Source organism: Piliocolobus tephrosceles, chromosome 14, assembly GCF_002776525.5.
Source record: "Piliocolobus tephrosceles isolate RC106 chromosome 14, ASM277652v3, whole genome shotgun sequence".
In the NCBI taxonomy this organism is placed as follows: domain Eukaryota; kingdom Metazoa; phylum Chordata; class Mammalia; order Primates; family Cercopithecidae; genus Piliocolobus; species Piliocolobus tephrosceles.
This window is the reverse complement of record NC_045447.1, coordinates 38780726-38797922: the sequence shown is the minus strand read 5'-3', so window position 1 is coordinate 38797922 and position 17197 is coordinate 38780726. Positions and strand designations below refer to the sequence as shown.

Below are 17197 nucleotides of genomic sequence, written 5' to 3'. Positions count from 1 at the left end.
TCAGCCACAAGACAAGAGTTTTACTTAGCACCCCCTCTTTCACGCCAGCATTAAATATGGGTGATAAGTTCATTGCTGTCAGCAGCTAATGCCAGGTCCAGTGTTTCTCATAGGTGGCTATGGCAACATGCTCCCCGCTGCCTCCCCGATCCACACAGTCATCCTGGAGGAACAGAGTGCAGCTGGGAAGGTGAACAATGACTGTCAGCATGAACTTTAACATTTCATTTAGTTTTTGATGGGGGGCAAAAACCTGGAGGTGGGGGACAGAGTAATTACTGCCAAATCTTTAATAAGAGTTGGACAACTCAGGTAATACAGACAGACTGATCAGGGAGTGGTGGGTGGGGTAGTTAGAAACTTTGAAAGCAATCAAGGCCTACAGTCTGTTTAAAAACAACCAAAAAACACCCTTTCGTTATACCTGAGCACATTGAAGAATCATTTCAAAAACAGAATTGTCAGATATCACTACCAGAGAAGTGGCATTTAGACAATCAAATACTAGCATAAATTAGATAACGGGATCATTTTTCACTGTCTCAAGAGAAAAACAAATCCAAGACTACCAGACATCTTTTAAAATGGTGTTTAGCAGCATATAAGTTTTTTAGTTAAGGGACTCAGAAGGGACAGAGTAAATCAATTCAAATCAAAACTTAATGGTTTCTTAGGACTTCATATGAACAAGCAACTTATTTGTCCTACACATATTTTTGACTGGTTTAAAATCAGACAAGGATAAAATGATCTTTTCCTAACCCCAAATTTGGGAGAACACATGGTTTTCTTAGGTTCAAGCCCACCCACATTAAGCATTAACCAGTTAATATTATTGCTCTCACCCTCCAACTTGGAGAGAGACCCCCAAGAGGTTTTAGTAGTGCCTTTACCACTTAGGAAGAAACAGAAAGGTATATATAGCAAAATGCCAGCCTTCTTGGGCTGTTTCTCCACATGTATTTGGGAGGCAGCAAAACAATCCCTGCTCACTTCAGTCTTCTACACCCAGCCTTGGAAACCACCCACCAAGAATCTCAGCAGAGCCTTTTATTGATACACACACACACACACCTGGGCCTATCTCTTTAACAATAAAAGAAAAACAACTCCCTTTAAAATTCCATTCCAGTGAAAGGAATAACTGTGATTATTAGTATTGGTACCCCCTGTATAAATCCAGTTTATTCTTGCTCACCTGCAGGGGGTACACAGATGACAACTCCATTCAAGATACAGTGAAGACAGCCAAAAACAATAGTTCACATTAAAATAATTTTGTGGAAGTTATAAAACCAAGAGAGAAAAATTGAGACATATGTTTGCTACTTTTTAAAACTACTAAACTTTTAATGTATTTGCTTATATGCTCCATAAAAAGTCAGAAGCAAAATATAGCAATATCTTCAGCAAGGTCTCTAAACCATATGGGGCCTCAGTATCATTTGTCAAAGTATATCACTAACGTTTTCTGACTGTGGCATCCTATACATTTGTTAATTCAAAGTCATAAAAAGGCCTCAAAAATCCATTTTAAGTTTGATATTCCCATCAGCTTATCATTCATGAGGATCTGAGTATTTCCTAACCTATTTCCTAGAACAGACTATTCAAAGTATAATAGGAGAGTTAAAAGAGGTTACGTGTTTATGTAATGTGTTATGTGAGGGACACAGAGAGAGAATATATTTGTTATTTCAGGCAGACTGAAGACCGAGGTTCCGCTACCAGCTCCCCAAGTGCCTGCTCTCTCTTAGTCAAGTCTCCCTTGAAGAGATGTCCCGTATCTTGAGACTGCAGAAAATATAAAGCTATTATATTAATTCATCCTGCCTCCACAGTAAACTGGCCCATCATCCCAGGGATAGCCTAAACCTAAATCCTTCTTCCTCAACATCAATGAACTGTTCCCTTCAGCCTTAAAATTAATAACCTGAATATCTATCTGGTATTTGTTTTTAACAGTGAGCAACCTACAGTGCATACATCTCCTTGGTAACAGTGGAAGATCAAAGAACTTTTCTTATAACCTGCAATCAGCTACTCAGCCAAAAAACAAAACAAAACCTTGACTGCCTATGGAGGAAGACTGGGTTCCGGGGAGCTGGCATAGCTAGTGCAGAGTTCAAATTTTCTGCTGATAATCTTTTACACCTTGGGAAAACTTTAATATCTGTACCTGAAGGCTTATTCACCTAAAAATGTGTTAACTCAAAGAAAACGTCAGAATGTTTCCCTTCTGCTAGCCTGCACTGAAAGGACCTGCATAGACTATGTCTATGCAAAGTGCCCGGGTGTCTGCTTTCACCGCAGTCTGTATGGTTGGAAATGAGAATTCATAATTAACAGTAAAATCTAAGGAAAACTAAGGCTGCTAGGTTGGGATTTCTGCCAGCTAGCTGGTACTGGCTTCCTGACTCAAGAGATGAACCTAAATGAGATAGGAAGCCTGTCCCATAGCAGCCTTCCTCTCACTACTTTCCTGGCATCTAATGCAACAAACTTATCACACACACCACATTCACATCCCACTGTGACTTCAAAATAAATCAGGTTTAAATTGTAGATCAGAATCATGACCCACTGTTTGCATTTAGAAATTGTACAAAAGACCATAGATACATTCTGGTGATTCCTTACATTTTACAGTTCCTACGTTAGCCTCTCAAGGCCACAAGTTGCCGCCACGTCTTCTCTGAATGGCTTTCTCAGTGCTGAATACCAACAGCCGTATTACAGTATCAAGGATTCTGTCAGGTAGGGTTTACAGACCAGACTGTTCATGCAGCAAGGTGCCAACTCAGGCTTCAATGTTCTACTTGTATTTTCTGACCAACTTGCAGAAGTGAGCAATCTTCTTAAAATGCCATTCCTGTTGGCAGGGAAGAATGAAACGGCACACATCCTAGCATTCTAAGAACACCTGGTTTAAATAAAATCCAGTGATCATGGACTCTTTCACATTGTTTAAGGGGAAAGCTGCTGTGGGAATATAGACAGTAGGCATAAACAGTGATATATTTTACTCACAAGTATTTTGGGGGTTGCTTTCATTTTCTTCACATCAGTGCCACTTCTGTGCTAAAGTTAAGAGACAGGCAATGAAGTGTTCGCTTAAGTTAACTACCTTGGTTTTTAGTTTGCTAATTACTGTAAGTCATCATTTTTGTGATCACGAAAACACAAAGAATGAGGTCTGCCTGGATGGGATTACAAAGATTTAGCCAATTTCTTGGTACATAACAGAAGGTACCATAGGATCACTCTCTATTTTGTAAATATTTATCTCCTATGAAATGCACAATGCACAATGCCTGTGACCATGTATCGTGTGCTAGTCCAGGAAGCCAGCCTACACATCAATAGGAACTCCCAAATACTATTTTCCTACGTCATTGCAAAGAAGGTTCATAAACTTCTTTAAAAGTTCAGCTTTAATGACAAAAGATCTATTACATCAGTCTTTCTTCAAAATAAGATAGACGTGAATAAACAACTTCAAACAGGAGGTACCATGGCCTCTTCAATACACTGTAGCCAGTGCGCTGGGCCCTTGGGGATGCCCAGTGATATACACGTTGAAGCAGTAATGTAAGTCTGTGAGCCACTGTTCCTGAACACTTCCACTCTTCAATGTCTGGAGAGAAAAACAAGAGTAATTTGAGAATTGTACCCAAATCTCTATGCTACCTGATAGTATTTTTCACACCCAAACACAATTTCCCAGAGCTGTGGCAACTGTGTCCCCGTCTATAAATTACCATAGGAAGTCTTCCAGGAAACAGGGAACTATTAATCGGGCATTACCACAGGCAGTGGAAATTCCTAGTTATATCCTCAAATGCCAACGGTTTCTTGTTGTGTTCCCTCCTGCACATGCTAGAGACTAATGAAATTTCACCACCAACCATCCCTTCACCCTTGCCTCCCCCTCTTGCCATTCTAGTGTCTCATGATCTTTACTCCAATGCCAACTGAGAATAACTCCACACGGCCAACCAACAATTTCTGTCAATCTCTTCTTTACAGAAATGGGCTGATTCTCCAGCCTGGGAATAATCCAAGCTCTTGATTTTCTTCCCTTCACTATTTCTGAATTATTCCACTGCCACTTCCATTACCCCTACAAAGGCTACTGAGAAAATTCTAATGAGGACCTGTGTTATATGCATGTAAAAGCACTATTACTTCAAAGTATTACTACAAATCTCAAGGGACAACCTGCAAATCAAACTATACAAAACACCTTTTTAACCCCCCCCAAACTAAAATCACCAAAGGAATCCTAAACAACAGAGCTGTCCCCGCCAAACAGACACAGCTGAAGGCAGACAGCCAACCATTAGACAAAGCTGAAGTCTGCAACTACTTCTGATTTTCTTACTTTCCAGTGAACTAAGTGACTAGAAATTGGCCTGAAGTTTATTCCTGCTAATTTCCTTAATGACATTTACTGAGCACTTTACAAATGTCAGGTATACTAAAAAATTTACTTTGGTTATTTCCTTTAATGATCACCAAAACACAATAAAGTTGGCATTATTCCCATTTTTATAGATAGGAAAACAAGCTTGGATAGGTAAGAAAGAAAGAAAAAACTTGCCCAGCTGTCACAGTTCATTAATAGAGTCTGTATTACAGTTTAGGTAGGAATGACTCTGATGCCCTTACCTTTTCAAACTAAACTAAGCTTTGTCACCTTCATTTAGTTTGATTATTTTAAGACTTTTATTACCAGTTCTGGAATAACAGACACACACCCCCGTTAAGTCACAGTCAGGTGCTGGACAGCACAGGAGACCCTGAGAAATTACCACATTGGGGTTAATTCCTGGACTCAATGTATGGGATCTCTTTCTCCCTCAAAACACACTTCCCTCCCATCCCCCTGTCATAAATTCATTCTTATGCTAATATTACAAAGCCTCCGGTACCATGCTTCTTACCGTGATATTCTTGATGATCTGCTGCACCAAGATCGCATTGGTCAACATATGAGTCCTGAGGGGTGCATGCTGAAGCAGCAGTCGAAGCAGCTGGCCCACAACAGGCAGCTCCTCAGGCCCAACTCTGTTCACCCGCAGGCTCTGCAGCATCAACCTGAGAACTCGAGGCAAGAGAGCCAGGATGGAGACACAGACCCCCCACAGCTTGTCCCTAAAATAACAGAGACAGAAATGAGTCAGTGAGCAAATGCACACAGGAAAAGCCCCCACTTTCCATATTCCCCCAAACTGAAATGTCCTTTTAAGCAACATGTTTTCCAATAACATTTAAGCTGAGAGCCAAATCAAGAATGCAATCTCAATTACAATAGCCCCCCCCAACACACACACGAAATACCTAGGAATACATCTAACCAAGGAGGTGAAAGATCTCTACAAGAAAGACTACAGAACACTGCTGAGAGAAATCACAGATGACACAGATAAATGGAAAAACATTCCATGCTCATGAATTGAAATAAACAGTATTGTTAAAATGGCCACACTGCTCAAAGCAATCTACAGATTCAACTGTATTCCTATCAAACTACCAACAACATTCTTCACACAATTAGAAAAAAAATTCTAAAATTCATATGGAACCAAAACAAGAGTCAGAATGGCCAAAGCAATCCTAAGCAAAAACAACATGACTTCACACTGTACTACAAGGCTACAGTAACCAAAACGGCATGGTAATGGTAGAAAACAACAGACACATAGACCAGTGGAACAGAAAAGAGAACCCAGAAATAAAGCCACATACCTACAACTATCTCATCTTCAACTCAGGTGACAGAAACAAGCAAAAGGGCAAGGATTCCCCATTCAGTAAATAGTGCTGGGACAACTGGCTATCCTTTTGTAGAAGAATAAAAATGGATCCCTGTCTTTCATCATATACAAAAAATTAACTCGGCCAGGCATGGTGGCTCACACCTGTAATCCCAGCACTTTGGGAGGCTGAGGCAGGTGGATCACAAGGTCAAGAGATAGAGACCATCGGGCCAACATGGAGAAACCCTGTCTCTACTACAGATACAAAATTAGCTGGGCATGGTGACATGTGCCTATAGTCTCCCAGCTACTTGGGAGGCTGAGGCAGGAGAATTCTTGAACCCGGGAGGCGGAGGTTGCAGTGAGCCAAGATCACACCACTGCACTTCAGCCTAGCAAAAGAGCAAGTCTCTGTCTCAAAAAAAAATTAACTCAAGATAGGTTAAGAATTCATTACTAAGTCCTCAAAAGCAATTGCAAAAAAAAGACAGGTGGGACCTAATTAAACTCAAGAACAAGAGAAACTATCCGCATTTCAGTAAACATGGTGTTTTTCACTAACATTTAGGCTAAGAGCCAAATCAAGAACAATGAACATCATTCTCTTGATATCTTTATAGAGCACAATGTTTATGGTAGAGACAGGTGACCCTGCAGCTAGCCTAACCACATTCTGCAAGTATTAATTAGATGGTGCAATATTCATATGGACCTAGAGTCCACTGACTATGAAAGGCTCTGACCTTGTTGCAGCTTCTTTACCAGGAACGTATAATCCTCCTAGTTCCCAAATCTTTCTAAGAGAACCTCACTACCTCCAGGTCTAGAGGGAGCAGCCCTTTCACCATATAACCAATTTCCCTGACTCCACATATGGTAATTCCATCTATGGTGAATAGTGAATCCATTCTAGGCCAAAGAGATACTCTTATGCAGAGCCCAGCTGGGACAGTCATGTGCAAGGAGAAAAGAGAAAGCTGGACTGCAGACGTAGCTAACGCAAAGGCACAGAGATGGAGACTACACAAACTAGAAGAAAAATAGAGTAAGCTGCTTTGTCCGTTGCTAAATTTCTAATTCCTAGCCCTTGAGTTTTACAAGTTACTCCTGTAATAATCAAATATTTTCATTTTCTACTTTTCTTAATTTGAGTGGATTTCAAATAACCACAGACCTTTTAAAAAAATACAGCCAAGCTCAAGGCCAGATGGGTGAAACCTCTCGGTGACAGAAACTGTAACAAAATTCATATAAAGATACCCAGTCACACAAAACTGTATGTGGGATTTTAGGGCTAGGATTTTCAACAGTCAACAGTACTGGAAGCTGAGGCTTCAGAACCCAGGTATGGAAGGCAGGGAGTTTGAACTATGCTCCTCGCATAGAATGGGAAGCCAGGAAAACGCAAATGTCAAACCATCCTACAGGGAAGTCTACAAACCTCCACAGAACTCCCACAAAAGACACCTTAGGGAAAAGGTATGCAGCCCAAAATATACAAGTCTGTTCAACTTGCTCCCTAAGATAAGGGAGAATGCCCACACCGGAGGAAAAAGGTGTTAATGACACTAACAAGAACTTTAAAGAAACACCAGTAAACCAAGAACAAGCAAGAATGACAAAATACCAAATGAAAATCCAAAACAGAAACAAATCCAAAAGAAAACAAAACAATAATTGATGAAATAAAATCTCAGTAGGAGGATTAAGTAAAAGAATTAGCAAATAGAGATAAAAAAGACAATAAAAAGCTCCCTATGTTTAAAAGGAGTTTTTACAAGAAAATAGAAACAATGGGGGAAGATGGTTAGAAATTAATAACAACTTTCCAGACTTGAAGAAAAAAAATTGAATCTTTGTATTATGGAAACACACTATGTCTCGGGCAGGATAAATATCAAACCTACACTAGGACACATCCTGATCTGCAACACACTGAAGATGAAGAGAAAACAGTAAAAATATAGATTACTACCTATAAAATTACTGCCTACAAACTAAGAGGGCTCAGACTAATAGCAGATTTTTCATTAGTAACACTGAGGCAAGGAGACAATAGAACAGTATCTTCAAGGCACAGCAGACACAGTACTAAACAACTCAACTTGGTCAAACCTAACTTTCTGGCCAGCATTTGTGAAATCAAAGGCTCCCCAGTAATTTGACCAGCACTCTCCTCATTTTGTAATCTCATAAACACCTTCTCCATTGAGGAAGAAATAGCCCAAATGGGAATTTTAGTACCTAAGACTTTGGCTGCCAACTGTGCCTAATATCCTAGTAATGTCAACGTTTCCAGTACCTAGTATAGAACACCTCTAAAACTGGGCATTCTAAACAGGCAAACAAGTATTACACACACTTAATTTTGTTCATTCCAGCCACATGAAGTCAAAGGATGTTTCTCTGTAAGAGACTATAATAGATCTTTGAAACTTTGCATGAAGTTGTTTTAGGGGCTGTACTTCAAGTGACAGGAAATAACAAATAGCAATACACACATTTCATTAAGTGGGGATCTTATAAAATCTCTAGAACCCTGAGAAGTTCCTTGCTACTTATAAAGCCTTTTCTTGACCTGTCAGACCTAAAGTTTGATGATGTATAAGAAAACTATCATCAAATTTATGTTATGCATAAATTTTATAGTATATTTAAAGTGAAATACACCATTTTTTCTATACACATACTCTTACTGGAAAAAATTTGAATGCTGACAATAAAATGGCTAAGTTATAGTACGTGCATGTAACAGAATACTACACAGCAGACTGAGCAAACTGGCCACAGGCCAAATCCAGCCCACGACAAGTATTTGTAAATAGTTCTACTGGAACACAATCATATTCATTTATTTACATATTATCGATTGATGCTTTCACACTACCATGGTAGTGTTGAGTAGCCGTGACAGAGACCTTAATGGTCTGCAAAACCTAAAATATTTACTAACTGACCCTTTATAGAAAGAAGTTTGCTGAACCCTGGTATGGAGAAATAAAAATGAATGAAACACAGCTAAATGAATCAACTTCAACCAATCTCAAAAGCAATGCTGAGAGAATCAAATCACAAAATATACAGGCAGTGTAATTCCCATTACAAAAAATCCACAAATAATGCAAAACAAATACGATACTGTTCAAAAATGCACATAAAACCATTTTTTATAAAGGTAATGAAGTTGATCAACACCAAAGTGATCTGGGGCAGAGGGGTACGTAAAAGACATTTAACTGTGCAGGGTACATTAACAGTATATGTGCTGATGATATTCTATATCTGAACCTGGGGTTGGTTAAATGGAGACTCAGTCTTTAATTACCTTTTAAACTACATACATGTTTTTAATACATTCAGTATACGTATTTTCATGTCATGTAAAAGTTCAAAAAAGGCCAAAAAGGCACATATCAAAACATTAACAGCAGGTGACAGAATATTTGCCAACCTGTTAGGTTTTAAAACCTTCTACAATGAACTTTTAATGGGCACACCAATAAGAATACAAGCATAAAATACTTTTTAAAATTAAAGTAAAATCTTCCCAACTATGCTAAAAGCTCTAGCTGGAATATTATATACGAGCAAAAGTACTAACTAAAAACACTAGCATCTTAGAAACACTTCCTTAAATCCAAGATTTTAAAATTCCCACTCTGGCTAGCTCTAATGAAGCTCAAAACAAAATAAAAGGTTTGTACTAATAGCCCATCCTCCTAAGGGTAGAATTATTTTTCTTGCTAGACTTACAGCAATGTTAATAAAAGAAACCTCACAAAAAATTTTATACTGCCATCTAACTTTTCAAATTTGTAACTTAAAGGGGAAAAAAACAAAAAACTAAAAATTTTCACTACAACACAAAGGGGATTCATGAAGGAACAAAGAAAAAGCTAGCCAGGCTGACACAAACTCTCTGAAAGAGAATTTAAGGTATCTGTATAACCTAATTATCTTTAACTGTCTCTATTATTATTTGGTTGGGGGAGGGGGAATAGTAGGAAAATTAAGGTTGAAGAATAAAAAATAATTACCTTTTTCTTAGATGTTCTGCTTCCCCTTTCTCTATAGTGAGCAGAAAATAAAGAAGACTGTAGCAACAAGAAGCCAGAAATGGCAGTAGAGTCTCACTAACTACACAAGTATGATCCAGGAGCTTACAGATAACACCAAAAACACAGCCAGCCGTGCTGTCAGGAATTACAGTCAACCCAACCTAAGCAGAGAAAAACAAGATTAATTACCTCTTCAAAACAGCCCCCCTCCTGCAAATAAAACCAAAACCTGTTAATTCACGATTAACTGTACATCATTTCTACTGAAAACTAATATATACCTAACACATGCCACCTGCCACACCTTAAGGTCCTGTTTTTCTTTGAGAACTTAATCTCTAAATTAAATGACTTTGAAAACATGCAAACGCAAGAAGTGCTATTAACCCAATCCACTTTCTCCCCTTCATGACAAAGTCTTCTGAATTTTCTATAAAATGTCTACTGCTGGTTAGAAATAACTATTTAAAGGGATTATTTCATGCACTCAAAATCTGAATACCAACAATCACACTTAAAAATTTTTTAATCAGGCCGGGCGCGGTGGCTCAAGCCTGTTTTTTGGGAGGCCGAGACGGGCGGATCACGAGGTCAGGAGATCAAGACCATCCTGGCTAACACGGTGAAACCCTGTCTCTACTAAAAAATACAAAAAACTAGCCGGGCGAGGTGGCGGGCGCCTGTAGTCCCAGCTACTGGGGAGGCTGAGGCAGGAGAATGGCGTAAACCCGGGAGGCCTCGGAGCTTGCAGTGAGCTGAGATCCGGCCACTGCACTCTAGCCTGGGTGACAGAGCCAGACTCCGTCTCAAAAAAAATAAATAAATAAATAAAAATTTTTTTAATCATTCAGGCTGGAAAACTTGCATGTGGCACCACTCCTATGCCAGGTAATTAAATGTATAAATAGCTCATTTTAAAATTAGCCTTCCTCTGCACTTTGATTTAGTCATTCAGATATGAATAAACATACCTCTACTGGAGTCAGTAAAAGATATTACTATAGTTAACATTTGACTGCTTCACTGCCAAGAAACCCAGGAAAGGTCATTAGGGTTTGTTAATTCATCTAGAATGTACTGTATGCATTGTCATTAAGGTACAGTCTAACTTGTTACTGTATATATACATGGTTTCAATCTCCTGGAGACTACTGTTGGGTAATGATTTTAGAAAGTCTGCAAACTCTGATGTCTTAACCTCCTCCACAGGCTGTGTGAAAATAGTGGCCAAGACTGATTGGCATATCGATCTTTTACTAGAATAATGAATGTAGTCAAAGGAGAGTCTAATTCTCTGGAGTGGAGGCAGAGAAAAAAAAAGTGGGCATTGTTGACGACACAGGGATAAGGACTGGAAGTCTGACAGCGGGGAGAAGGTACCAGGAACTCAAAGCAGTACTCTCTTCCAACTCAAGGGAAATAACATTTTAAAAGAGAAAAAGGAGTCTGGATGTGCCTGAATTTTATCCAAACAAGTGTGTTTCTCAAAGATATAATTTGGAGCCCTGCTTTGTACTATCATACATTACAATAAAAAGCCAAAGATAAAGAGTGTAAACACTGGAGGAAGTTAAAAGCAACTACAGAGGTATATCTAATGTGAATTTAATACCAATGGAAATGAGACAACCAATATCAAGTAACAGGCCAGTCTCAGGGTTGAGTCTACAGCTTCCAGGGACCACATCTCGTGCCAGGTTAGATAATGTGCCTACTTTGGACCCCAAACCTTCTAGGTGGAACCCAGACTCCAGTCTAGATGCTGAATTCTCAATACACTGAGGGCAAGTACATGCGAATTACAGACGTTGGAAAGGATTTGAAGTTTAATTTTCAGGTCCCTTATTTCACTGATTTAGAAAAGTGAGGTCCTAAGAAGAGACTTTTCCCAAGGTCACTCAGAATTAAATTAATAACAGCCAGGAAAAATACCAAGATTCCTCCGTTCTTGCCAATGCATCATGCTGCAAGAGGCTATGGTATCATTAAGCTTAGAATTCCAGACACACTATTTCTGGGGCTATGGTAAACTCTATTCTAACCAATGCATCTTGTGTTCGTTCTTAAGAGAAAAAGTTGAAGGATACTTACCAAATGCTTACTGATGGCACTTTGCAGGATATCAAAGTTCTGACTTCGCGCAGGAATAACCAATAAACTGTGAAAAACTGCCTGTCAGAAAAGGAGAAAACCAGTAACCAAATCAGAACATTTTAGGTCAGAAACAAGTTCAACAGATTTTTTTTTTTTTTCCCTCTGAGACAAGAGTTTCACTCTGTCACCCAGGCTGGAATGCAGTGATGCAATCTCAGCTCACTGCAACCCCCATGACCTGGCTCAAGCAATCCTCTGGCCTCAGCCTCCTGAGTAGCTGGGACTACAGGTGCACACCACCACGCCTGGCTAATTTTTGTATTCTTAGTAGAGATGGGGTTTCACCATTTTGCCCAGGCTCGCCTTAAACTCCTGGATTCAAGCAATCCACCTACCTCAAGACTCCCAAAGTGCTAGGATTACAGGTGTGAGCCACTGTGCCCAGCAACAGATTCTTTTAATACTTACTTTACATATTTATAGGAAACATGTAACAAATTACTCTGAAGATGCAAATGGCAAAGATCAAACAAATAGACCTTAATATTTGGCCTAATTTTCCAAATAATTCATCTACTCATCATTTATTGAATACTGAGCTAGCCCCTATTAGGTGCCATGCACAGGAATAAAAGAATGAGAAACCTTCTCTTCTTTCTCATACCCCTCAAGTGGCTTACAATCTACCAACATGGAGACTGTACAATAAGTCTTCACTTAACAACTTTAGCAGGTTCTTGTAAGCTATGACTTTAAGCAAAACAATGTAAAATGCAATCATTTTCCCCCCCAATTAACATTATTAAAAAAAAGTTTTTCAGCCAGCCTGGTGGCTCATGACTGTAATTCTAGCACTTTGGGAGGCCAAGGTAGGAGGACTGCTCGAGCCCAGGAGTTTGAAACCAGCCTGGGCAACATAGTGGTACCTCATCTAGAAGAAAAAAAAAAAAAGTTGGGCCAGATGTGGTAGCACGTGCTTGTGGTACCACTTACTCGGGAGGTTGAGACAGGAGGATCGCCTGAGCCCAAGAGGTTGAGGCTGCAGTAAGCCATGATGGTGCCACTGCACTGTGGCCTGGATGACAGAGTAAGACACTGTCTCCAAAATAATATGTTATTCAAGGACCTGCTGAATATGTCATTTCCGTTTCCCAAAGAACCTACTGAGGATATTAAGTGAGGGCCTACTGTATTTTTATTGAGTGCTACAACAGAAAGATCTGAGTGATATGAACAAAGGGCTAACAAAAGCTTTTTTTGCCCACCTGATAGAGAAATGTATCACAGAAAAATATTTATGACCCAGAAAATACAAATATCCTGTTCAATTTATTCATAACACTGCCTCCTGTTCTCTAAAGGTAAAAAAGAAATCTGCACAAAAACTACACAAAAAGTAGAGTTAGAAGTAAAACCCCTAATATTTTTAATTTCCTAAGTTCTCAGATAAACAAGAGGAGTCAAGAACAGTACTAAGTCCTTCACAGATACCAGTCACAGCACAAACTCTCAGAATCTGATACAGTATACTATCAAAAATGAAATATGTAAAAACATCACATGAAAAAAACAAGAATGGTGGAAGGAAGAATATCACTCTAGGAAGAGATCAGTCAATTAAGTTCAAGAGAGCTGTCAACTAGTCCTGAAAAATCAAGACTTTTTGTACTTTGTTATTTACAGATTTGACAGTGGGGGCAGGGATCAACAGATCTATACATTATTTCTCTGTAAAGTATCTTATAGATATTACCCAGATAATTTACTTGGTAACTTTTTCTTTTATACCTATAAGTAACAATCAGAAAAAACTCATTTCCAAGGCCATCTTCCTACTTCAAAACAAACATGGTGAGTATTTTTATTAATCAAAGGTAAACCACATTTGAAAAGTGCACATTCAATAATGACCACTTCATCACTTCCCCTCTGCCTCCCCTTGCTGCCCTAAACGATTCAGTTCTAAAGCCAACGGGTGGGGCCAAACTAGGTAAACTTTGGCACTGGATTTGGCGGGAGTGCTGAGATGGCCCAGAGTAGACAGCCTGCAAGAACCAGAGTCCAAATGGAGTGAGATGAGGGGGGTGGGAGCAAAGGAAGACTAATTACAGAGAAGCTGATCAAGTAAATATATTAAGTATAACTGGAGCCAGGTTTCTATCAGAGAAAGCAGGTACAAAAAAGAAACAGGATATAACTAGAATAAACTCTGTGGTGTTGAATGATTACTTTATGTCCAGTAACAGGATACAGGAGAAGCAATACCCAACAGCAATAAGCACACCTAAATTCCACATGTTGCTTTCTAAATTCCATTCTCCACTGTTCTTTGCAGAAAACTAGTCTGCCATAACTACTCTAATATAATCTTCTCTTTCACTAATAGGAGACCACCTGAACTCTCCCCAAGTATCATACCAAGAAAGTTACATGTGCTACCATAACCATAAGAAGCTCAGCTTTCCCTGAGAACTTACAAGTCACCATACAGACCCTGAGAGATAAAAGCAAGCTGAAAACCTAAAATAAATGTAAGATTTCAAGACCTATAAGTAAACACAGTACCAGGCACTATGGGTAATAAAATGAGGATGTCATAAATGAAATGAGGATGACCCTAGCATTGTGACCAGAAGTCAAACAAAGCCATGAGAGAAATAAGTTAAATAACTATAAAAGATATAGTCCCTAGAGATAGGAAGAACATGAAGAGAATTCAAAATAAAATGAATATATCAAGTTAATAAATTAATTGATACACCACCAACAACAAAAAAAGAATTAGGTTGTAACTTGAACTGAGAGACTACCCTGTTGAGAACACTGTCAAAACTGGCTAACAAAAAATAAAATCAGCCAGAAGAGAATATTACTTCAGATTTTGCATGAAAAAAATGAAACCAGTATTACTTAGGATGGCATAATTTTGCATTCTCACTGGACAAGCACCTTTGAATGTTAAGAAATAGCAGCCAGGCACAGTGGCTCATGCCTGTAATCCCAGCACTTTGGGAGGTCAAAGCAGGTAGATCACCTGAGGTCAGAAGTTTAAGACCAGCCTGGCCAACCAACATGGTGAAACCCCATCTCTACTAAACATAAAAAATTAGCCGGACATGGGGGCAGCCGCCCTTAGCCTAGTCGGCTAAGGCAGGAGAATCGCTTGAACCTGGGAGGCAGAAGTTGCAGTGAGCCGAGATTGTGCCATTGCACGTCACCCTGGGCAATGAGAGTGAAACTTGGTCTCAAAAGAAAAGGAAAGAAATTTAAGAAATAAAGAATAGGCTCAAGCACGGTGGGTCATGCCTGTAATTCCAGCACTTTGGGAGGCCAAGGCAGGCAGATCACTTGAGGTCAGGAGTTCAAGACCAGCCTGGCCAACATGGTGAAACCTCGTCTCTACTAAAAATACAAAAATTAGCCAGGTGTGGGGGCGCATACCTGTAATCCCAGCTACTCAAGAGGCTGAGGCAAGAGACTCGCTTGAACCCAGGAGGCGGAGGTTGGCAGTGAGCTCAGACTGCACCACTGCACTCTGGCTTGGGCGACAGACAGAGTGAAACGATGTTTCCAAAAAAAAGAGAGACAAATAGGTATGTAATGTAGTCTTCTTTTCTCTGCTGTGTCCCTGTATAGTTTTGGTATCATGTGATACTGGTATCACAGAATGAATTAAGGAGAATTCCCTCTTCCCTCCTTGATTTTTGGAAACAATTTCACGAGAATGGGTATTAGTTCTTCTTTGTACATATGGCAGAATTCAGCTGTGAATCTATCTGGTCCTGGGCTTTTCATTCTTTGGAGATCTTTTTTTTGAGATGGAGTCTCGCTCTGTCACCCAGGCTGGAGTGCAGCGGCACGATCTCGGCTCACTTCAACCTCTACCTCCTGGGTTCAAGCGATTCTCCTGCCTCAGCCTCTCAGGTAGCGGGGACTACAGACGCATGCCACTACACCTGACTAACTTTTGTATATTTAGTAGAGACAGGGTTTCACCATAGGTGAGGCTGGTCTTGAACTCCTGACCTCGTGATCCTCCCGCCTCAGCCTCCCAAAGTGCTGGGATTACAGGCATGAGCCACTGCGCCCAGCCTGGAGATTTTTTTATTACCAATTTAACCATACTACTCATTATTGGTCTGTTCAGATTTTCTGTTTCATCCTGGTTCAACCTTGGGGAGTTGTATGTTTCCAGGAATTTATCCATTTCCTCTAGATTTTTCAGTTTGTAGGTGTATAGTTGTTTGTAATAGTCTCTGTGATATCAGTTGTTATGTCTCCTTTTCACTTCTGTTTTTGTCTATTTGGATCTTCACTATTCTTGCTTAGTCTAGCTACTGGCTATCAATCTTATTTCTTTGAAGAACCAACTTTGCATTTTGTTGACCCTCTGTATTGTTTTTTGATCTCTATTTCATTTAGTTCTGCCCTAATCTTTGTTATTTCAAGTCTTCTGCTAATTTTGGGCTTGGTTTGTTCTTACTTTTCTAGTTCCTTAAGGTACAGTGTTTAGGTTGTTGATTAGTAATCTTTCTACTTTTTTGATGTAGACATTTAATGCTATAAATTTCCCTCTCAGCACTGCTTTTCCTGTATCTCACGGGTTTTAGTATGATTTGTTTCCATTTTCAGTTGTTTCTAAAATGTTCTGAATTTCTATTTTAATTTCTTCAGTGACTCAATAATTGCTCAGGAGCATGTCATCGTTCAGGTGTATGTTGTTTAATTTTGCAATATATCAATGCAAAGTGATGTATTTGCATCATTTGTAAAGTTCCTCTTGGTACGGATTTCTTATTTTATTCCACTGTGGTCTGAGAAGATACTTGGTATGATTTTGATTTTTTAAAACTTGTTGGGACTTGTTGTGACCTACCATATGGTCTATCTGGGAGATAGATAGTTCTGTGATGATGAGAAGAATGCATATTCTGCAGTTTGTTGAGTAGAATGTTCTATAAATGTCTGTAAGGTCCACTTGGTCTAAAGTTCAACTTAAGTCCAATGTTTCTTTGTATTTTCTTTCTCAATGATCTAATGCTGAGAGTGGGGTGCTACAGCACCCCACTATTATTGTATTGCCATGTATTTCTTCCGTTAGGTCTAATAATACTTATGGAATCTGGATGCTCTGGTGTTGGGTGCATATATATATTTAGAATTGTTGTATCCTCTTGCTGAATTGATCCCTTCATCATTACATAATGATTTTCTTTGTATTTTTAAAACCTGTTTTTGATTTGAAGTCTGTTTTACCTGTAAAAGTACAGCTACTCCTGCTCA

At 39.3% G+C, this 17197-nt stretch overlaps 2 protein-coding genes across 7 annotated transcripts in view; one reads left to right on the top strand and one right to left on the bottom strand.

Moving 5' to 3' along the window:
• The window catches only part of INVS (inversin), a 234441-nt gene that overhangs the window by 193845 nt on the left and 23399 nt on the right, over positions 1-17197 (top strand). For 3 of the 5 annotated variants that reach the window (XM_023202696.2, XM_023202717.2, XM_023202726.2), the window contains one exon: positions 1966-4587. The exons of 1 other annotated variant lie outside the window; for it this stretch is intronic. In XM_023202696.2, the coding sequence (XP_023058464.1) occupies positions 1966-2072 (107 nt within the window). In that variant the 3' untranslated portion in view covers positions 2073-4587. Of the gene's footprint in view, positions 1-1965; positions 4588-17197 lie in introns of those variants that run through there. One more of the 5 variants, XM_023202698.2, reaches the window with a different exon arrangement.
• TEX10 (testis expressed 10) overlaps positions 3412-17197 on the bottom strand; it is a 51276-nt gene continuing 37490 nt past the window's right edge. The window contains exons 12-15 of one of the 2 annotated variants that reach the window (XM_023202744.1): positions 11912-11992; positions 9800-9981; positions 4947-5157; positions 3412-3637 (exon numbers count right to left, since the gene is read on the bottom strand). In XM_023202744.1, the coding sequence (XP_023058512.1) occupies positions 3524-3637; positions 4947-5157; positions 9800-9981; positions 11912-11992 (588 nt within the window). In that variant the 3' untranslated portion in view covers positions 3412-3523. The remainder of the gene's footprint in view (positions 3638-4946; positions 5158-9799; positions 9982-11911; positions 11993-17197) is intronic. The other variant, XM_023202738.2, reaches the window with a different exon arrangement.